This window comes from Lonchura striata, chromosome 7, assembly GCF_046129695.1.
Source record: "Lonchura striata isolate bLonStr1 chromosome 7, bLonStr1.mat, whole genome shotgun sequence".
Lineage (NCBI taxonomy): Eukaryota > Metazoa > Chordata > Aves > Passeriformes > Estrildidae > Lonchura > Lonchura striata.
The window spans coordinates 1572737-1595688 of record NC_134609.1 but is presented as its reverse complement, the minus strand read 5'-3'; the positions used below and the strand labels follow the sequence as shown (position 1 = coordinate 1595688).

At 44.2% G+C, this 22952-nt stretch overlaps 1 protein-coding gene across 1 annotated transcript in view; it reads left to right on the top strand.

Moving 5' to 3' along the window:
- The window catches only part of PCDH15 (protocadherin related 15), a 633545-nt gene that overhangs the window by 501833 nt on the left and 108760 nt on the right, over nt 1–22952 (top strand). Inside the window, exons 17-21 of the mRNA XM_077784512.1 lie at nt 1266–1459; nt 5363–5495; nt 10671–10750; nt 11624–11717; nt 21088–21216. Of these exons, the coding sequence (XP_077640638.1) occupies nt 1266–1459; nt 5363–5495; nt 10671–10750; nt 11624–11717; nt 21088–21216 (630 nt within the window). The remainder of the gene's footprint in view (nt 1–1265; nt 1460–5362; nt 5496–10670; nt 10751–11623; nt 11718–21087; nt 21217–22952) is intronic.

The following is a 22952-nucleotide window of genomic DNA, read 5'->3' as shown; positions in this document are numbered from 1 at the left end:
CACGAGGAGGGCTTGGAATGCCAGGCCTGGACATGAGACTTCCCAGCACTACCAGGGCTGTCACCTGGAAAAGTGGAGAGAAAGATGGGAAATAAATACAAACCTTTCAGTACTACTGAAAGACAAAAGATATCAAAGAAGACAAAAAATGTCTTCTTCTCCCATGTGCTTTTGGAGAAAGTCTTATATATTCCAACCCACAGAGAGTAAACTTGGTCTAAATAGATTTCTTAATTTGTATCCTAAAATAATTGGTTTGCAGTCTTTAGCAAGCAGTTTTTCTCTACTTCATGATGTTTTTACACCTATTACTGTACATTTCAGCTGTATCTTTGTTGTGCAGTGCTTAGAAATTCCTGTGTGAGTTCCAGCTGCCCGAGCTCCCCTCTCCTCCTCCCAAATCCTTCCCAGAGGCTGTGGAAGTGGCTCCTGCTGATGCTGTTGTTATGTGTAGTAAACATAATTCGTACCATTTTTTGTATGAAATGTGTAATATTGGATACATGTTAGATAATGCTCGTTTGTATTAGCCCCCCAACCCTCAAAGGTGAGACTGGGTGTATATTGGAAACTGATTTACAAGTAAGAGGATGTGGTTCAGACAGGAGATGGGCCATGGCTGGAGAGCTACGGGGACACCCGGAGATGGGCCATGTCTGGAGAGATACGGGGACACCAGGAGATGGGCCATGTCTGGAGAGATATGGGGACACCAGGAGATGGGCCATGTCTGGAGAGATACGGGGACACCAGGAGATGGGCCATGTCTGGAGAGATACGGGGACACCAGGAGATGGGCCATGTCTGGAGAGATACAAGGACCCCAGGCGCTGATCATCACATGAACGACCCGGGATGGACATCATGGAAATCCTCGGGCAGATCCATGTGAATGCAGCATTCCCGTAAACTTCATCAAGGGATTCAACAGCTCCAGACACTGAATTGTTCTTCTTCATCACCAAAAAAAGAAAATCTTATTAACCTATGGACTCTGAATGGAAGAAAAGACTGACTGCCAAAATTTTGGCCTCAGGCAGAATTTTCCCTATAAAAACCACTTGTGCCAGGATGGAGGTGTGTGGGCATAGAGAAAAACCTCTGCTGAGGCTGACTCCTTGATGCACACCCAGGACCGACCCCAGGCTCAGCTCTGTTCTTTCCTTGCGGCTGGCTAGATAGAATTTGATTGCAAAATAAATATTTTTTCATTTTAATTTGGCTGGACAAATTTTCATTTATAACACTGTGGTTCTGCCTTGCAGCTGACGGCCGTGGATGCTGACGAGGGAGCCAACGGGCAGATTGTGTACGAGATCCTGGCTGGGGACCAGGGAGATTTCACCATCAACAAGCACACGGGGCTGATCACCATCGCCCCAGGAGTGCTGCTGGCAGTGGGGCGCTCCTACGCCCTCACCGTCAGAGCATCGGACAGTGCCCCCCCTGCGCAGAGAAGGTAATTAGTGCCTCCCCTAATGATTGATTCGTTACTCCAGCAGTGCCACCGGGCCACACCTCGCACCCCCATGTTTCTAGTCCACACCTCTGTTCTGGAAAAATAGAATTCTTGCCCTTTGTGGTCCTTAATGGTATTTCCTTGCAGCGCTGCGTTTTCATGATTTTGTTTGCATGCCATGGTCTGTTATTTAAAAGTTCCCAGTTGTGCTGTCGCTGTGCATGTCCGTTCATTCATTGAGGTAAAGGGGTGGAAGGAATACAGCAAATGAGAAGGGAGATTATTTTGTTCAGAAAATGCAAAAAGGATCCTAAAGAATGGGGTTGCTGAGCTGGAGAACCTCTCCAGGTGTAGAGTGTGCAGTGTCCCTACTAAGACTGAAATTCCTAAGGGCAGAATTAGCTCTGTTGTACCCCAGATGAAAAAGAAGAGCAGACTGCAAATTTAGGATATAGGCAGGGAGGGGACCATCATCATCATCTTTAAGGTCCTTTTTTTACCCAAACCATTTTGTTATCTATATGTTCAGAAACTAGCAAAGGTATCAAGCCCTGCTTACCTGTTTCTGTGGAGCTTGCATTCTAAATGTGCCAAAATGTCATTTCATGAAGGTGTGCAGGGAACAAAAAAAATTATCTCTTGTGTTTTGGGCCTGATATTGATAATGTGGCAACCTCCTTGTCCAAAGGGAGGGAACAGGAGGTTCCAGCATTTAAACCTCCCACAACAGTAAAGTGAAAAGCTCTTCTTCAAATGGGAAATGTAAGAAGGAAATAAAATACAAGAGTAGGATTTTAGTAAATGGTTTTTCCTCAGGACCTGCTGCTTCTATCATTCCTCCAAGAAAACAGCTCATGCTGTTGTGCACATATTTTATAATTACTGTCCATTCAGCTTGTTAAGTTGTTTGTTAAATTAACATCTGGTAGCATTCCCTTGGCTGAATTTCACTCTCTTTTTCCTCCTGCTTGCTTTTTTGATAAACCCTCTTGAGCTGGTAGCAGACTGCTGGTAGTGCTGAGGAGAAGACTGAGGACAATTATGCATTTATTTTGTGTAGTGCTTCAGAGAGAAGGCCAAAAATCAGTATTTCCTCTTCAGAGAGTCTGAGATCCCCATGGTGTGGCTCCACGTAACAGCTCTGGTTGCCATCAGCTCCTTTTGTGCTGGAGAAATCTTTGTGTTGCCTAAACATATGTATTTCTGAGGATGGATGTTGGGATGTTGGGAGCCTGTGCTTCCTTCTCTAAAAATGTCTTCAAGGCAAATAAGAAGTGGGAAGCTTTGCCAGAATAACCAGTCACCTGGAAAGTGGCTGGATTTCAGTCTCCCCCCTTGCTTATGCACAAAGCAAAACCCAGCCACTGAACATGGCTCAAGAATTATAGTTCTGCAGCCTTTGTGAACACAAATTCAAATCAGAATTTGGAATTATGTGTAGGTTTGTTGGGGTTTTTTTGCATGGAATGACATTTAAAAATGTTGGTGGGTGGATGTGTCCTGACTGAGATTTGGGGTTTGAGTGTTATTAATGATAATTATTCATGTAAGTTATTGAGATATCATGAAGATGTTAAGGTTTATCAAGATCACCAAGTTCAACCTTGTCAAGTAAACCACAGCAAGTGCCAGATCCAGTTGTTTCTTGAAACCTTCCAGGGCTGGAGACTTCACCCTTTTCTTGCATAGTTCACTCCTATATTGAGGCACAATGATTTCTATTTTTAGAAAAAAAAAATGACAGCATTTGTAAAATCAAACAATTTCAGGTCAGACTTTAAGCTTTTCACAATCCCTCAGATTCCTGGACATGGGATTCATATCATTGGTGATATAGGGTTCTGCTGGATCAAGTCAAGATAGCTTGGTAGACATGGATGGAAATCCATTCATCCTCTATTTTATAATTGCCCAGAGCAGCTGTGGCTGCCCCTGCACCCCTGGAAGTGCCCAAGGCCAGGCTGGACAGGGCTTGGAGCAGCCTGGGACAGTGGGAGGTGTCCCTGCCCATGGCAGGGGTGGCACTGGATGAGTTTAAGGTCCTTTCCAACCCAAACCATGATTCCACGTGCAGGTAATTTAAGCAGAGATGGGGATGCAGTTGACTTTCAGTCAGCTGGTGGGACACAAAAGCTGTTCTTCCGTGCTGGAGTGATTTTGGGAGAGCTCTCCACAGTTCCCAAATGCTGTACAGGTCTCTGTGTATTCACCTTCAAACACCAGCTTCAGTGCTTGGCTCAGCTCCATCACCTTCCCCTTCCCATGCCAAAGGAGAATTTGCCAGCTCCTTAACTGGGCTATAACCTACACGAAAAACATGTGGGAAAACTGCAAGGTGTTAATAAAAAAAATTGATTGAAATTGCAAAAAAAGCCATTTAATATTAGAGTGCTTTTAGTTTGCAGACTATTAGTGCTTTATTTCTGTGATTTTGCCTTATATATTTGAAGACAATTTTCTCCCTATTCCCAGAGTCCCAGAATGGTTTGGGCTGGGAGAGACCTTAAAACCCATCCAGTGCCAGGGCAGGGACACCTTCCACTGTCCCAGGCTGCTCCAGCCTGGCCTTGGGCACTGCCAAGGATCTAGGGGCAGCCACAGTTGCTCTGGGCACCCTGTGCCAGGGCCTGCCCACCCTCCCAGGGAACAATTCCTAATTCCCAATATCCCATCTAGCCCTGCCCTCTGGCACTGGGAAGCCATTTCCTGTGTCCTGACACTGAATCCTGTCACTGTGTGTGTGGATGTGCCCTGAGGGACAGATTCCCTTCCCTGGGGGTGCTATTTGTCTTTCTGGACAGCAGGTTTTTTATCCTGGAGCATGGCCAGGAGGTGTGTGAGTCCCCAACATGTTCCTCTCAGCCCTGGCATAGCTCTGCCCAGCTCAATCATTGACCCAGGCCTCCAAAACCTGCTGGGAAAGAGCAGTGGGAAACACCAAGAGCACAGTGGTGACTCTGCTCGGCCACAGCTTTGGGCAGCTAATTAAAAATATTGATCAGTAATGCATTGTATTCATCTTAAATGAGTGCTCTCAGTTAATACAGAGGCTGTTTCAGCAATAAATTTCTGGTAATTTTAGGCAGGACCCTCTAAAAAAGCTCTGGAGTTTGCTAGCCCTTTGCAAGAAGCAGCTCTTTGGGTTCAGTCAGATTTTTAACCTCCCATCTCCAAGGGACTCCTGGATCCATTTCTCAAGTTGAGGCTGTTGGATATCAAGTGGGTTTACAGGATGGTCTGTGCAGGGTCTTCAGTGTCCCAAAGAACCTTCAATACTCCACCTGGAATGCTGTTTGCAGTCTCTTTGGGACAGGGATTCAGTGCAGCTGAAGGGTTTGCCAGGGGTTTGTAGCCTCCTGCACTGCCACTGCTCTGAAATGGGATTTATTGCTCTCAAGTGGGGATTACGGACCCACAGCATCGCAGCGGAGTCGTGTGCTTCTCTTCTCCCAGCATTTCCCTCTCTGCCAGCATTCCCTGCTCCCTCTTTTCCAAGCAAAGGAAGCCAGCTGGCTGCCAGCAGGGATGCTCCAGGGGTGGCTGTTGTGTGTGGCAGGAGCAGTTCCCAGCCTGGAATTGGAGCTGCTCCCGCAGAGGACACAATGCATGGGAGCTGTTTGTTTGTAGAGCGTGCACTGATATCTCACTGCTCTGTTTTTGAAAGTACACCACTTTGGGCTGCTTTGAGGGAAGCTACTGAGCTTTTCTTCCTGATCATGTGGCAGCCTGCTTTCCTTTTGATCCAGAAGGAAAAATACGCCCTGAAGCTTTTAGAGTTGCAAAGGGAGGCTGTTAGAGCTCGAGAACACACAGAGTGCAAAGCAGCCATTGTGGGTTGCCTCGTGGATTGGATTGATTGATTCTGGCTGGTTTTGACTGGATTTTTCTCCCCTTGCTCTGCAGGAGCTCCATCACCACTGTTTACATCGAGGTGCTGCCTCCCAACAACCAGAGCCCTCCGCGCTTCCCGCAGCTGATGTACAGCCTGGAAGTCAGCGAGGCCATGCGGATCGGCGCTGTGCTCTTGAACCTGCAGGTACCCAGGCTTCCCTGGCACGCCCTCAGGGTGCTGAAACCTCCTCCACTTCCTGCCCTCTGTGTCCATGCCATGCACAAGCCAGTCCTTTCATCCAGGGGGGGAAAGAGGGGCAGTTCAAAGGGATTTGAAAATCGTTTCATTTTGATCAGCAGCCCCTTTTACACGGACTGTAGGAGAAAAGGGTTCACTTGGCTGTTTCTGTTATTCTTTTTTTATTTAAATATTCTAAAAGATGCTGTAGGCTGCAAATGGCACTGCCCAGAGAAGCTGTGGCTGGCTCTGAATCCCTGAAACAGCCCAAGGCCAGGCTGGATGGGGCTTGGAGCAGTCTGGGACAGTGGAAGGTGTCCCTGCCATGGCAGGGGGTGGAATGAATTGATCTTCAAAGTCCCTTCCATTCTGGGATTCTGTGATAATTATATAAGAAAAAAATTCTGTGAGTGTCTGGGAACTTGAAAGGACTGTGATTTATTGTGTTAGAATCTCTCTCTGTATTGGCCAGCAGATCCGAGGAGCTTCAACACCTCATTCATGGGGAATTTCAGCAAGATTTCTGGCAATTTGCCTTCCCTACCCTGTTGTTTTTGAAAAATATCTAAAGGTATTTCTACCCCTTGGTATGTGTAACAACAGGCTGAGAGGGAGCAGAGATCCCAGTGCTGCCAGGCCCAGGGTTAGTGGGACCTTGTGCCATGGGATCAGGGATCATGCAACAGCTTCTGGCCAAGTCCAGGAATATCCCTCATCCTCATGCAGCAGGACCAGACCTCCTCTAGTTGCACCAACAGTTTAAAAATCAGTTCTCTCCTCACTTACTTACTGCTCCTTATCTACTGCATTGCATTCTGCCCAAAAAACAACTGTGCAAAATAGAGAGATAAATGGAAGCTCTTTCTTGAGGTGCTTTTTTGAAGGATCAGAAACTTAATGCTGTGTTTAGCAGTAGTGAAATAAAGGAGCTCTGATTAACTCAATGGAGCAGGTAGATGGGAAAGCTCCTGCTAAAATGGATTCCTGCTGAAAGACTGGGATTATTCTGGCTGGTTAAGCTCAGAGAGTTACCTGTGCTGAGGGAGGATGACTAATTTAGCTCAGTGCTGCCAATTAACTCCTGGCACATCTGTGGTGCCTGCAGGGAGTGAGGAGTGGAAGGGACAGATTGTTCAGGAGCCTTCTTCCCCCTGGTGAGAGACACTTGGGGTTCGAAGCCCTAAAGAGTAGCAGGAGCCAGGAACATGCTGAGAAACAGAAATATTTGTGTTTCCTTGACAGGTGCTTGCATCTGTGGCTGAGGGCCTGAGGGATCTTTGGAGGCAGAAAAGACCTCTCGTCAGGTTTTAGAATTGAAGGATTTGATGGCATTTGAATGTGGTTGGAAAGTGAAGCTCCAATGGAATAATCTGCTTTAATGTTTCACTAAATCCCAAGCAGCCCATTCTGGGCTGGCCCTGCTGGGGGACCTCAAGGGCCTCCACACCTCCAGTCTGAGCCCTGGAGGGGCTGGAGCGTGGCCAGGGCAGGGAAGGGAGCTGGGGAAGGGGCTGGAGCCCCAGGAGCGGCTGAGGGAGCTGGGAAGGGGCTCAGCCTGGAGCAAAGGAGGCTCAGGGGGGACCTTGTGGCTCTGCACAGCTCCTGCCAGGAGGGGATAGCCAGGGGGGGTCGGGCTCTGCTGCCAGGGAACAGGGACAGGACAAGGGGAAACGGCCTCAAGCTGGGCCAGGGGAGGCTCAGCTGGGACAGCAGGAGGAATTTCCCCATGGAAAGGCTGCTCAGGCCTTGGCAGGGCTGCCCAGGGAGCTTTGGAGTGCCCATCCCTGGAGGTGTCCCAGGAAGGGCTGGAGGTGGCACTCAGTGCTCTGGGCACTGGGCATAGCTGTGACCCCATGGGCTGGCAGGGATTTGCCAGCCTCAATGATCCTGCATTTTATGAAAAATACTTGATTATTAAATCCCAAATATGCTTGGCTTAACTTTGGTGATTAGTCCAGGACTGTATCTCTTGTCTGGTAGTCCTCAACCTTAAATGTGGAAGATGGAGAAGAGCTTTTTACAAGGGTCTGGCGTGCCAGGACACAGGGAATGGTTTCCCACTGCCAGAGGGCAGGGATGCATGGGATTTTGGGAATTAGGAATTGTTCCCTGGCAGGGCGGGCAGGCCCTGGCACAGGGTGCCCAGAGCAGCTGTGGCTGCCCCTGGATCCCTGGCAGTGCCCAAGGCCAGGCTGGACAGGGCTTGGAGCAGCCTGGGACAGTGGAAGGTGCCCATGGCAGGGGTGGCACTGGATGGGCTTGAAGGATCCCTCCCAACCCAATTCCAAGTCCAGCTCCCTCGTCCTGCATTAAAACCTCCATCTGTATTAAAGGACATTTGTGTGCAGCATGCTTCTCTTTTCATCTTCCTTTATTCCCTCCTGTGTAGAATCCACCAGGACATTTTAAACATTCATAAATGGAGTACTTAAGCTTCTGAAACCCTGTGCTGCTTTTTTCCAGGCAACACAAAGTTCCCAAATAGGCACCTTGGTTTGGGTTTTATTGCCTGTGTTCCATTGATGACTTTCCATCACCAGGCCTCAAATACCTCACAAGTGTTTTCATGTGTACATTTTCACACCGGTGTTTCTTTTCATGACTATTATCAATCTAATAAGTTTTTGGGGTGGTACAGATTTAGAAATTATGTTTTATGGCCCTCTCTTAGTAATATTTTGGTAGTTCTGCATACAGCAGGGGGTTACAAAATCCTGGAGAGAGCCTGCACAACTTTTCAAGTATTCAAATTATCAAATCTGAAGATCTACAAAACATTAGGGTCAGTAACAATTTAAATGTAGCTGCTTTAAATTTGCCCTTTAGGTTTTGGAAAAATAAAATTCACTTTCTTCTTGTCCATTAAAATTTCTTATGCTGATGATGGTGGGCTTTATTTCTTTCTTATCCCCTTATTTATTTTCTAATGCACCCGTCTGGTCTTGACTGGTGTTTTAATTAACAACATTTGAGATTAATGCAATATTAAATGATCTCCACTGCATTAATTTGTAAATAAACCTCAGAGTTTATTGCATGCCTGGGAGGCGTTTATGGCTTCATGTTCTGCCAGCCATTATTAATTAAAATATGCAAATGCTGTCATTTTTCTGGGAGCCTGCAGAACAAATAGGGCTGTTTAGCAGGGTCCAGTTATGTGCTGAACAAGGAGCTAACATGGAATTGTTGTGTGCAATTTATGAAATCACTCTATGCCATTGATCTGGAAAAAATCAGGAATAGATTGCTCTTCTCCCTTGCCTTCAGTGGTTTTCTTCTTTACACAAGAACTTTGTGTTCTTTGCTTTTAAAGAAAGCAGGAGTTTGTAAAACAATGATTAAAAGCAGGAGTTTTTAAAAGCATCTTTCCCCCTTTTTTTAGAAAAGATTTTCTGTGGGGATAAGGTGAAAACGGAATCAACAACAGCCAGTCTTTGATTTTGTAGCTTCCTGAGAGCCCCCGTCTTGCTATGAGAGAATGCAGACCATAATGATACCCCTGAGACAGCTTAGTGTGAAGGGAGGGCAGGATGCCCTGCAGGGAAGGAAAAAGGAGGACAAAGGGCTAAAGACATGAGCTCCCTTTATTGAGGTACAGTTTCTGCCCTGTTCAGGAGACTTGTCCTGTTGGAAAATCAGATTAAATTGCTTCAGCATCCTTTTGTGCTGGAGAGATTCAGTTCTGTGTCATCCATCTGCATATCGGCATTGCAGGGAACTTGAAATTATTTAGATACTTTTGGGTTTCTGGGAATTGTACTCCACCTGCCTGGTGCTTGATTTCTTGGCTCATTCCTCCATGAAGGATAGACCTTGGGTTTGCCCTCCAGCATTTTTGTTCTCTGGGAGTGCCCAAAAAAAAAAATCTCTGATGGCTTTGAGATTGCTCCAGCCCTTCTAGACACCAGGATGGACTTCACCAGGCTTGAATTCCAGCAGCTCTGTTTGTGTTCTGTTTATGAACATCTCTGTCTGACTCTTGCCCAGCTCTCAGCTGAAGTTTTGCCCCAGTTAATTTAGGTTGGATCTGTAATGGGGGCAGTTTTACCTCTCTGACCTTCTCAACTTCATCCCTTCTGCTTTTCAAACCACTCCTCTGGTTCCTTCTGTAACTTTAACATTTGTTATCCTTTGTGTTCTCTCCTGTTTCTATTCCAGTTTTGCCTTGACTTCTCACTCAGTTTTTCTTGCTCTTTCTTTGTGCTGATCCTTTCCAGCTGTCTTAGTCCCTGTTTTTTATTTGGCTAAACCAAGTTGTTTTCTTACTGCATTCCCTGCTCTGTGTGCACATTTAAATGGTTTGTGCTTCTGCTCTTAATTTTGGGGGACGTTTGAGTTGGGTTTTTTGTTATTTTTCTTGAATTTTTATCTCAGAAATTGCTTTTTAGGTGGTCAGCTCAAAGCTACGCAGCCTTTGATTGTGGTCCACAGAAACAATTTGACAGGAGCAAGGGGAGGGTTGGCCTCTTCTCTTCTAGACCAGAGGGAAAGGACTCAGGTGTCACCAGGAGAGAGACATCAAAAGTAGTTTATTCAACTTTTGAAAGATGGTTTTTTTTTTTTCCCTGATAGGTAGAATATTCTCATTTTTGTGCTATTAATGTCTGTTCTTAAAGGTCTTACCCTGATCTTCATCCCCCACTCCAAAAAGCAAATTATTTTGGAGGGTGAGTGCTGCAGTTAGAACTCACTGGAGCATCAGCCAAAGATTGGGATTATAATAAGATAACAGAAAGAGAGATCTTGATAATAAGTGGAAATTAAGAATGGAAAGAAAGGAAACTGAAAGTTCAGTCTAATCAGTGTGGAGCTGCAGAAAAATAGAAGTAAATTACTAAAGCCTGAATTTCATACTCATGCTACTGGATGTAGCTGTAATTTGATAATTAGATAATTACTAGCAATTAATAGTAATTATTATCCTGCATTCAGGATATTGTCATTTCTGTGCAGCATAGGAATTCTGATGTGCTCCAGCTTTATCTTGAGTAGCCCATCAATAACCAGAGTTGCCTTAGAAACAGGGATTGGTGTAATCCTAAACTTTCCTAAAACTTAATTCCCCAGTTTCTGTATAGAAAGGAAGAGGAGAAATCTTTGCCACTGACTGAATTTCATCCTCTATTTTTTCCTTCCCTAAAGGCTTTCGATAGAGAGGGCGACCCCATCAAATACCTCATTCAGAATGGAGATCCTCAACAAGTTTTTAATCTCTCTCAAAGGTAAGTGGGAAACCCTTGGAAAACAGACTTGGAACTTGTCAGCCCAAAGAATGGAGGAGCTGAGAGGAAAGGGTTGTGCTCAGACACCTCCAGCTGCTCCTTCGAGGGGCTGCCAGCCATTAATGAGAGCTCTGTGAGCCAAATTCCACTCTGGGCTTTGTCACTGGCCACTGTTTATTTATTTTAAACACTTCAGGTAAGGGAAACTCACTGAGGTGGAAAGACTCCATTTAAAAGAGTGGCCAGGGATTAATTAAAACCCTTTTACCTGTCAGCTCCTGACTAATGGCAGGGACAATTTTTGCTTTAATTTCCTGACTTGTTTTGGTTTAGCCTGTAGTGAAAAGCCTTTTGAGCATTTTTAAAGAACTGCATTTCCTTAAAAATTCCAAATTAAATAGAGTGAGAAAGAGAGGGTTTGTTATGAAATGTAAGCACCGGATTTGTCTGTATCTGGCCCACCACCCTTTATTTTACCTATTATTAGCTATTAATTATTATTTGCAATACAAAGTATCTTTTTCCTTGCAGGAGGAAGGGAAGTTGGTGAGCTGACTTCCCACAATAAATGATGGGACAGAAGTAACCTGAGGTTTATTAATTCCTGATGCAAAATAATTATAATTTGGTGTGAGGGAAAGATTGTGAACCTAAATACCCAAACCTCCTGAGACAGGTTGATGTTTTAATCCAGGATTATTCCGGTATTCAAGTGGAGAGCATTAGGAATTGGCTCACGGCTTTTCTTGGCTTTCACTGACAGAAAGCCTAAAAGCTCCTACAAAGAGTATCCTTGGTGTCAGGAAGGTGGTGGAGCTCACAGAGCTCTCCCAGGTGCCCTGCTAACATGTCCTGGTGTTGTTTCATTCCCAGCTCTGGCCTGCTGGCCTTGGGAAAGCCCCTGGACAGAGAGAGCACTGATCGCTACATCCTCATCGTCACGGCCTCGGACGGCAGACCCGACGGGGTGAGTGTCCTGGTGTCCAACAGAGGTTGGACAGGGATAAAGAATAAAGGAGGGATTTATTAAAAGGATCTCCTCCATGGATCCACCTTGGGCAGCACAAGAGCCCAGCCAGGGCTGCACCCAAGATGAACCAAAATGGTCCCAAAATGCACAAGCGCTCCCGGGGTCTCTCCCTGGGATCAGTTCTGCTACATTGGCACCTTGAAGTTTATTGTCCAATTCCAGGTTTAACCCAGGCAGTCCCATCCTGTTTGTTTTTCTCTCTTCAGCCCATGTTGTTTGTGCTCTTGGGGCTGAGATTTGGATCATTTGTCCTTGGTCCCCAGCTAAAGAAGGAATTGTTTTGTCTCCCTGCTCTGTGAAGAGCTCACCATCCCTTGTGAAGCTCAGACCTACACACTAAAGCAGCACAGAATCTGAAAAATATAAAAGCTAAACCTGAGGCATCACTGGAGAGCTGGACAGCACTGACCAACTCCACGTGGTCTGATTGTGTGTTTTCCATGGATCTTGACCAAACCTATCTGAAATCTGGGACAGTTTTCCTTTGATTGGTGTGAGTGAAGCCTCTGTGTCACTGCCTTTGACGATGGACAAAGGGATTTTGCTGCTGCTTTGTGTTATTCTTTAACAGCCAAGGGTTTGTGCATTCACAGATGTTCATCTTCTGTTTCTTCTCTGTGCTATTCAGTACCTGCTCCTCTTCTTCCCTTCTCCCAGATGTGAAAGTTGTATTAATGATTAGTACTTTAGCCAGCCCATTTTCCACAATGGACTGTCCAGCTCTCCAGAAAAATCCCACTTCTCTTTCAAAAATAACAATTTTTTGTCAGGAGTTTTCTCCAGGTTTTCTATGTTTGCACCAATCTATGACCCCACAACCAACCCCAAAAACTACTGCTCACACTTGTGTTTAATATAAGAAAATGGTGATTTTTTTTTTTTCAATTTTCATATTATAAGATGGTGAAATATTTAAGGATATGTGTTTATTGATCAGGCAGAGGCAACATAATTATTTTTCCTGAAAGTTTGCAGTTGGATTGTGCAAGGTACCTGAGAATGCAGCAGCTCTGCCATGGAATAATAGGTGTGGGAGAAATCTCTGTACATCTCACCTTGTGTATAAGGGCAGATCTAAATAATATCAATAATAATTAATAAATAACAAGAATGCATTATCTGGGCTGTTCTATAAGGATTTGAGATTGAAACAGATCTATGTCTGACACGCTGTTATAGAACAATCATGAAAATTCTGGGATTTGGACCTGTGCTCATCGTGACAGAAGAAAATCTCATTTATTTTTTTATATCTTGTGCTCTTTTTAGCTTCTTCACCTTACGATCTTAGCCTTCCTACTCAGGATTTACTCAGAATTTCCACACACACCCAAAAATATCAAGGAAGCCTTTATACAATTTAGTGGCAACATGGACTAATTAAATCTGCTAACAGTCTCCGCCTTTTCCATGAAAAATCTGGTTACAGTTTTTGTGGGTTTGTTCTTAGTGAACTGCTCTCACAGCTGTGAGTTCAGTGGTTTTGATCTCAAAGTCTCAGCTGGGAAATCTGAAGATGTAAATTAAAGACTTGCAAGTTGGTTCATAGGCTGCGTTATGTTCCTGAAATGCTCTCTGGGGTATAAAAAGGGGACTGAAAAGCTCATTCCTTTTCCTTTCATCTGGAGAGAGATTCATTCGCTTTGCCCTGGGATTAAGTGGCCAGCAGATTAATTCTAACATTCTGAAGGTGATAGTTGGGGTTTTGAAAGGAAATCCTGTTAATCATGGCACAGTGCTTAGCAGAAAATAGTTGTCTGCGAGCTGAGATTCGGTGTTTGAAGCTCAGCTCTGGAAAAACCACCCAAAATAAACCATGGAGGGCTCCTTTAGAGCTGTCCCTGGACTGTGCTGTTGGACACCTCTTGAGATTCTTGTTATTGGTTCTAACAACAAAATCCACTTTGAGAACTCCCCCCCCTGCTGTCCCATCTCCTCCCTCAATCCCATTGGCAGGGGCTGCCCACAGAGGTTTGGAGTGCCCATCCCTGGAGGGTGTCCAAGGAAAGGCTGGAGGTGGCACCCAGTGCTCAGGCATGGGGATCAGTCACAGAGCAGATTTGATAATCTTGGAGATCTTTCCCATCCTTGCTGATTCCATGACTCTTGTGGTTTCATGACAGATTTTCTGCCCTGGAATTTTGCAGCTGCATGTGTGTGTGCATTGTTCTCAGGGTGAAATGTGGGCACATTCTGTAGCTTGAGCATGTTCCCTCTGCCTGGTTTGGGGTTTTTGTCACTGTCCCTTACCTGCCTGTAGCTGCTTTCTGAAAGTTCTTATTTTCTGTCAGTGTTGGGGCACCTTTCTTCTTAAGATTTTCCAGCAATAAGACTCTGTTGACCAAAGCTTCTGGTGCCAGCAGCTGGAAAGGGTTAAGAATGGGCTTGCCAGGATTACAAAAAAGGCTGGATAAGCTCCTTGGCCTTCATTTTACAAACAAATGGATGAAACAAGGCAGCTCAACCAAGCCATTAAATCTCCAGGCTTTTTCCATGCCAGGAAACAGTGGGTGTGACTGATTTGCCAGGCTTCCTTGGGTCTTTACAATTCCTTGATTTGCAGCTCTTCTGGATGTGCTCCTGCTGTTTGACAGGCTCCTCCTGGAGAAGGGTCAGGACTCACTCAAAGTTCCTGAAGTTCCTGCCAAAGCCTTCTGAGGACACAGATCCTTGGTCCAAGTAGTGCCATTTCACGGAGGAATTTTGCTTTTTAACTAGCTTTTATCAAGAAGCAACAGTGTATTTCCAGGAAAAAAAAAATAATTCTATAGTTACAAAAACACTACTCCCCAAACTCATTCGCTTGCTGCTTGTCATCCAGCTCTGCTTTTTGTGAACAGTTGCATTAGTGCCTACAGGAAAACTGGTGATGTCACCAGATGCCTTGTTGCAGTTTGCCTTAAATCTTAAATTTAATTCCCCAGACAGGTACAATGTCATTTAAATCCCATTAACATATTTTAGCTGGTAACATATCCAACCTGATCCCTTTCCATCCAACATGAAACCAGCTATTAAAGTCAAACCTACTTAAAGTCAGCTTTTGGATTTCATTTCCTGTATTTGCTTGGGGTTTTTTTTTGTTTGTTTGTTTGGGTTTTTTTTTGTTTTTTTTTTTGTTTGTTTGTTTTTAATCTGAAAGGCATTCAAAGGAAAAAGATTTCACTGGTGTGGGGTTTTTTTTGTTGTTATTGTTGTGTTGTTTTTTTTTTTTTCCTAATGAGATATGGTGGCCTGACCCTGCTCTATCCCTGCCTTCCTCAGCTGGACAGGGGAGAAAAATATAAGGAATGACTCAGGAATTGAGATAAGGACAGGGAGAGATGCCTCACCAAATATTGTCATGGGCAAAACAGCATGGGGAAATCCATTGATTTTATTACCCCCAAAATCAGAGCAGGGTAATGGGAAAAAAACAAATGTTAAGAACATCTTCCCACCAACCCCCCCTCCTTCCTGGGCTCTCCGTCCTCCCCTCCAGTGGCACAGGGAGATGCAAATGGGGATTTGTGTTGTTTGTGCTGCTGTTTCTTCCTCAGGGAGAGGATTCAGGGTCCTTTCCCTGCTCCAGCCTGGGGTCCATCCCAAAGGAGACAATTCTTCCTGAGCTGCTCCAGTGTGAGTCCATCCCATGGGCTGCAGCTCTTCATGAACCACTCCAGTGTGGGTCTGCTTCCATGGGGTCAGTCCTTCAGGAAAAAGCTCCAGTGTGGGTCCCTCATAGGTCTTGGAGTGCCATCAGCAAACCTGCCCCATCATGGGCTTCTCTCTCCATGGATCCGTGCCCCAGCGTGGGCCTCCCTCTCCATGGATCCCTTCTCCAGCATGGGCTTCTCATGGGCTTCTCTCTCCATGGATCCCTGCCCCATCACGGGCTTCTCTCTCCATGGATCCCTTCTCCAGCATGGGCTTCTCTCTCCATGGATCCCTTCTCCAGCATGGGCTTCTCTCTCCATGGATCCCTGCCCCATCATGGGCTTCTCTCTCCATGGATCCCTTCTCCAGCATGGGCTTCTCTCTCCATGGATCCCTGCCCCATCACGGGCTTCTCTCTCCATGGATCCCTTCTCCAGCATGGGCTTCTCATGGGCTTCTCTCTCCATGGATCCCTGCCCCAGCATGGGCTTCCTTTTCCATGGATCCCCGCCCCAGCATGGGCTTCCCACCTCTCAGCATCACCATGCTCTGGTGTGGGCTCCTGCAGGAGCTGCAGGTGGATCTCTGCAGCCTCCATGGGCTGCAGGGGCACAGCTGCCTCCCCATAGGCTTCCCCACGGAATCTCAGCTCCCCTGCTCCTCTTCCTGCCCTGCCCTGGGTGTCTGCAGAGATGCTCCTCTCCCCGGTCTCACTCCACTCTTCTCTGGCCACAATTACAACTGCACAATATCAACTTTCCTTCTCAAATCAGTTATCCCAGAAGCATCACTACCATCTCTGCCTGGTCAGGAGCAGGTTTATCCTGGATCCCCTGAAGTTGGCACTGTTGGAGCTTGCCTTCATCTCAGGGTCTCCTCTCCAAAATTTCTTTGCAGTCCAGCTGGCGATTTCCTCTTTATAGCTAGGAAAGGTGGAGAGGGTTGGGTGATACTTCTTTTAAACTTCTTATGGAAGGAAAGAAGGTCTGAAAATAGAATCATAGAATTGTTAATTCTATCCCCACTCAAATGTAGTTTTCTGGAGATAAATATCAATAAATCCTGATATGGAGATCAGCAGCATTATTTACCATTTCTTTTTTGGCCAGATAAAGGCTTTGCCTCCAATTGTATTATGTGCAAACTACATATCTCTGAACATGACAGGTTTGTCTAAGAGTTTGTCCAAATTAATAAACTTGCTCGACATCAGAGCCAAGAATGTTTCCTCTCCAAGGCATAGAATACTCTCATCAATTCCCAACTTCCCAATTTAAATGATAGGGCACAAATAAAATAAGAACAAAGTGGAATTTCCTACAGATTTATCATCCATAACATTTATCAGGGCCTGGCATCCTTAGGACTTGTGCAGGGGATGTAAATTTTACAATTATTGCTTAGGGAAGAATTATCTATGTAAGAAATATTTGAGGGCCCCTAAGAAACATATAAATTGCTGCTGTGGATTTTTTATTTATGTTCATTATAAAAGAAAAGTTAGCAGGGTTTCTCTGGTAATGAATAGGAAATGCCTGATATTATGAGGTTGAGATGGCTTTTTCCTTGGTTAAATTTCCAGGAATAGCTTTAGGATTCCTTCCCAAACTGTGCTTGATGATTCTATTGTAGAAAAGCCTCATTTTTAACCAGGCAAAGCAGTTTTTAAACTTTCCTGTACTGGGTATGCATGAAGAGTATCCCTGGAAAACCAGTTGTGAATTAGGTGTATCTCATTATTTTAGGGAACCAAATCTTTAAAGAATTTTAGGGGTATTTAAATATTTGTGAACACCATTTTTTGTTGTTTCTGTGCCTCTTTTAGCATTCTCTACAAACCTCAGCAACTTTTCATAATTCTTTAGGAAATGTGTGAATTCATTTTCCAGGAAAGATGGAGAGAGACTCTTTACAAGGGCCTGGACACAAGGAATGGCTTCCCACTGCCAGAGGGCAGGGATGGATAGGATATTGGGCAGGAATTGTTCCCTGGCAGGGTGGGCAGGCCCTGGCACAGGGTGCCCAGAGCAGCTGTGGCTGCCCCTGGATCCCTGGCAGTGCCCAAGGCCAGGCTGGACAGGGCTTGGAGCAGCCTGGGACAGTGGAAGGTGTCCCTGCCCATGGCAGGGGTGGCACTGGATGGGATTTAAGGTCACATAAAATTAATGGAAACACACTTCATGTTGGAAAGAACCTTAAAGCCCATCCAGTGCCACCCCTGCCATGGGCAGGGACACCTTCCACTGTCCCAGGCTGCTCCAAGCCCTGTCCAGCCTGGCCTTGGGCACTGCCAGGGATCCAGGGGCAGCCACAGCTGCTCTGGGCACCCTGTGCCAGGGCCTCCACACTTTTCCATATGTTCTGATCCAGTGTCAGGCTGAACAGAAGTTTTGGGTTATCCCTGATCATGGGCAATGATTATTTAGTCAGTGGATTTTAGTGACTTTTTCATGATTCCCATCAGGGATGATGGTGCTGTTCCCAATCCTGCTCCATGCTGCAGTTCTGGAGAAGCCCCTGTCATTCATTCTGGTTGTCAAATAAGAGATTTTTCAGAGCAGCATACCAATCTGAGGTTGGAGCTTCAACAAATCTTTGGAGCCATCTAATGGGGATCTAAAAATGTTGGTTTTGGTTAATAATCTTTGATCACAGCACTTTCTGATGGTAGTGAGAGAAGTGCTGCTCTCAAAGACACACAGGTGATTCTCACTTCATGGTAAAAGTGAGCATTGCTGAGACAGCAGTGAGATAACAAACGTTTCCTGTGTTTGGTTGAAATAGGGATATTTTGTGGTATTCCCATTTCCTTTCTCAGTTTCAGAGTCTGTTACTGATTTTAAGGAAGAGAACCCAGGGGGTTGCTGCTAACCCAGAGTCTGCTTTGAATGCTCCTTGTGATTTCACTCAATGTTGGTCATTTGCTATATTGTGATTAATAAAAAAGGAGGATTATTTGAAATACTGGTTTTACTATAGTGATTTCTGAATTCATTCACATATGATAATTTTCTAAACTATGACTCATATAAAAACAGGGATTATTTGAAGTGTTGATCTTCTTATAGGATCTTATTTTAACAAACACAAGTTTAGGGAGAGGAGCATTTGATAAATTTCCCAAACTAATTCTAGTATTTGGCATCTCAATAAGGTGGGGTTTTTTCCTTGCAAAATAGTATTTCTTTGTAAAAATCTTTCCCTTTAAATTCAGAAGTGAAAATTTATATATTACAAGTGGAGCACTGTCTTGGGTGTGTTGGCTGATGGAGGTGGGGGTATTAAGATGAATAAAGAATGGCCAGGAATGTGAAAAATACTGAAAGTACTTAGGCAAGACTTGGGAAAAAAAACCCATAAACATTTCTTTTCCTTTCTCCCTTTCTCCTTATAAAATCCTCTCACAGAGACAAAATGCTGCAGATGATCAACCACAGCCCGTGAAAATTATCTGGAATGAAAAGAAGTCTTTGCCAAATGGGAATTCCTGCCTTAAGCCATTGTTATTTAACACCATGTTGCCTCAGTTTATTAAATGTGAGGGTGTTTATTTCCCTGAATTTCATGGAGTTGAGCTACCTTTGGAAAAGCTGATTTACATTCCATGTGCATCACAGCAGAGCAAGCGTTCTGGAGTGGCTTCTGTGTGGACAAGAAGGCAGAAAGTGCCTTTTCCTTTTAGAAATGGAATGTGGAAATGGCAGTTTCAGGAACAATCAGCAAATAACTGGGGCTCACTAAACAGAAGCTGCCAGCCTGGGAGCACCTTGTGCTGTCTTGGTTCAAAATCCTCTGGATTTTTGATTTTTTTAAGTAGTAAGGAGTTATTTTATGCAGATGTTGGGAGCCCTTGGGACATTGAAAGCACACCAGCTGGATCTGGAGCTGGGAGGAGCTGATTCTGACACCAGCAGAGCACCAGAAAATGTAGATCTCGATTCAGACTTTTTGTTTGGTTTTGTTTCCTTCTTTGTGTCTTTATTTTGCTGTTTTGGGGTCTTTGTTAAGGGAAGATGGTTGCAGGTTTCTCTATGAGGCCTGTGAGGTGACACTTTCAAACAGGTTTCTCTTCCACCGGGCAGGAACTGGCAGAAAAAGAGGACACAGTCTCAAGCTATGTCAGGGAAGGTTTAGGTTGGATATTAGGAAAAAAAATTTCACTGAAAGAATAATAAAATACTGGAATTGTCTTCTTAGGGAGGTGGTGGAATCACCATCTGTGGATATGTTTAAAAAAAGACTGGACTTGGCATTTGGTGCTATATTCTAGTTGTGGTGTTAGGGCATAGGTTGGACTTCATGATCTTAGAGGTCTCTTCCAACCTCATTATTCTGTGATTCTCTGATTCTGTTTGTTCTTCCTAAAGCAAAGGGATTTCTTCTGGGGCCACATCTCCAGAGTGTCATTCCCGTGAGTGTCCTGTCATAAACATTTCATGGAATCATGGAATTTTTATGGTTGGAAACCACCTCCAAGGTCATCAAGCCTAACGTGTGACCAGGCACCACCTTGTAACTAAACCACAGCTGCAAAGTGCCACATTCTCTCATTTTTTTAAACACCTCCAGGCATGGGGGCTCCACACTCCCAAAGCCTGAGCAGCCTTTCCATGGAGAAATTCCTGCTGCTGTCCCAGCTGAGCCTCCCCTGGCCCAGCTTGAGGCCGTTTCCCCTTGTCCTGTCCCTGTTCCCTGGCAGCAGAGCCCGACCCCCCCTGGCTGTCCCCTCCTGGCAGGAGCTGTGCAGAGCCACAAGGTCCCCCCTGAGCCTCCTTTGCTCCAGGCTGAGCCCCTTCCCAGCTCCCTCAGCCGCTCCTGGGGCTCCAGCCCCTTCCCAGCTCCCTTCCCTGCCCTGGCCACGCTCCAGCCCCTCCAGGGCTCTCTGGCTGGGAGGGCCCAAATTTCCATCAGAGGGGTTTCATGCAAAGCATCAGATCGCACAAGATTTAAGCTTTAAGACACTGAGTTGGATGAATTGATTTAAAATTCAAGATACTGAACACCATAATTTATTAAATACAACAATATGGGGTTTTGGTCTGGAAATCTCAGTCCGTGGGAGCAGAGAAAAGGGATGTGACTCAAGCCAGCACTTCTCCACCTTTGGGACTGGGAGAGAAAATTTCCATAGGTAGCACAGACATGTTTTGTTGACATTTTATGTTAAATACCATCAATTCTGCTGTTCCTATCTCCTGGGATGTTAAAATTGGGTTGCAAAATAGAGCATCAGGATGGGGTGGGGGGAGGATGATATAGGAGGATGATACAGGATGACTGTGCCACCTCATCAGCTTATTTAATCAGCACTGTGCCGTATTTTGATTGATAAATCACAAATTTCCTCTTCACATTATGGCAAATTTTGATATTTCCAGATTTTTCCTTTCATTCACAACAAGTACTCCTTAAATCCTTAAAATACTGTATAAAAACTAAAAGATATCTGATATTTTTCATGCATTTCTTATATATGAGTCAGTCTTGAGCTTGTTTTGTCTTCTTAAAAATTCAAAATAAACTCTTGAAACACTTCTCTTTTCACAAAAACATGTTTAAAAAATTGATTATCTACTTACCTGTGATTCTGTCTGATAAGTAACAGCAGGGTTGTCACCTGGGAAGCTGTAAAATAAAGAGAATTTCTTCAAAATGTTCTTTTTCTGCCTAGACTTCGACTGCTACTGTCAATATAGTGGTGACAGATGTCAATGACAACGGACCAGTTTTTGACATGTTTCTCCCCAAAAACCTCTCTGTGCAGGAAGAGGAAGCCAATGCTTTTGTTGGTCAAGTAAGGGTAAGTCAATAAAATTGTGTATTTTATTATCCAAGCTGTCCAGACAATGAGAAAGGAGCACAAAATAATTGTGCCTTAGACAAAAACCTATCCAAATATCTTCAGTTGAAATGCAAACTCTCCATGTGTGGTTTCAAATTCATGTTTTGGGGCTATAAAATATTGGAATTGTTCTCTTCTCTGTGCTAAATACTGAAAACACTTTGTCATTTAAAAATAGCACATTAAAAAGCTTTTTTTTTTTTTAATTCAAGTAAAAATATGCTGGTAAGAGATTTACAGGGTCAAAGCAGTGCTGCCACATTTTTAAAAGATTTGATTTGAGATATAGAATTCAAACATGCTGAGCAAGTGACACCTGGGTGTAGGAAATTGTCACACCTAGAGGAAATTTTGAGGCCATTAAGGGGAAAATCAGTTAAACCCTTGAGTGAAATAATTGCTTTCCTGACATAAAAATAGGGGATAGTGTTAATTTGAAGGTTTGAAGCTGTAAATTTTTATAACACATTGGGTTTTCTGCATGACGATTCAGTTTCTTGAGGAAAATATCACTTTTTTTGGCAATGTTTGTTTTTCCTGACTCAAGGGAAAGAAGAAAATATTAATTAGAGGGGTTTTCGATCCAGAAGTTGAACATAATGCCTCATATCTGCTGCACTAAGGTTGGATCCAGCAGGAGCTGTAGGTAAATTAGGATTTGGGAAGCATTTTCCAGGAATTTATGTGGAAAATGTGCCTTTTTTTTCCCCAGCAGCAACCATATCAAAAGAAAATGGCAGCTCCTTAAGTAGATGCTTCAGAAAAACAGGACATTTTGGGTACCATGGTAAACCAAATACCCATAATAATCATGTTCCTTCCCATCCTTACATTATTTAATAAGAAATTAGACCTGGTCTTGGACAAAGTTAGGATCCCTAGGTGCAATTAAGTCAGTTTTGATAAATGGTTAAATTATTGCCTTGCTTTTTGTCATTGCCTTCTGTGTGGCTGTTTTTCATTCTGCATCCTAAAAGGCACAGGCGGAACATTTCAAATCAGTCCCAAATATCCCTCAAATCCATTTTGTGCTTTGCTGGGGCCCTCAAGGCTCAGTCATCTTCTCAAACACGAGTTTGCTTCTATTTTTAGCTGTGACAGAACTATAAAATACAACAAATAATTGCCACAAGAAGCTCCCTGACTTCTAAATTTCTAAGCTGCCTGACTTAGAAATTGCACTAATTTCTAAGTTGTGTGGAAATGAAAATATTTATTGTGGTCTTGGGATAGTTTATTCCTACTTGGAGTGACAGAAACTGCTTCTGTCATTTCCTGTCCTGTTTATCCCTGGATGGAGAAAGCTTTTTCTTTATAGCCCAAATACTGGGTGTTTTTCTCCTGTCTCATGTTCACAACTGCAAATTGATACAGGAATATCCATTGGAAATGTCATTCTGTGGTATAAAAAAGAGAAATTGGGGCATTTGGAATTTTTTTGTGGCCCCAGTGAGGTTATTGAAATAATGGTGATGAGAGTTTGGGTGTAGCTGCGTTGTTTAAGGATATTTTTTAAAAACTGAAATTGCTTTTGGCGTGTTGTGCTTCACTATAGATTAAACCACAGCGGGTATGGGAGAGGTGTTAATGGGAATAAATTTTGTGTGGAAGCTTTATTGTGGATGAAATGTACATAAAGGGCTATTTTAAGTAGGAATACCCTGGTAAAAGAAGAAATTGCTATAGTGTTGTGT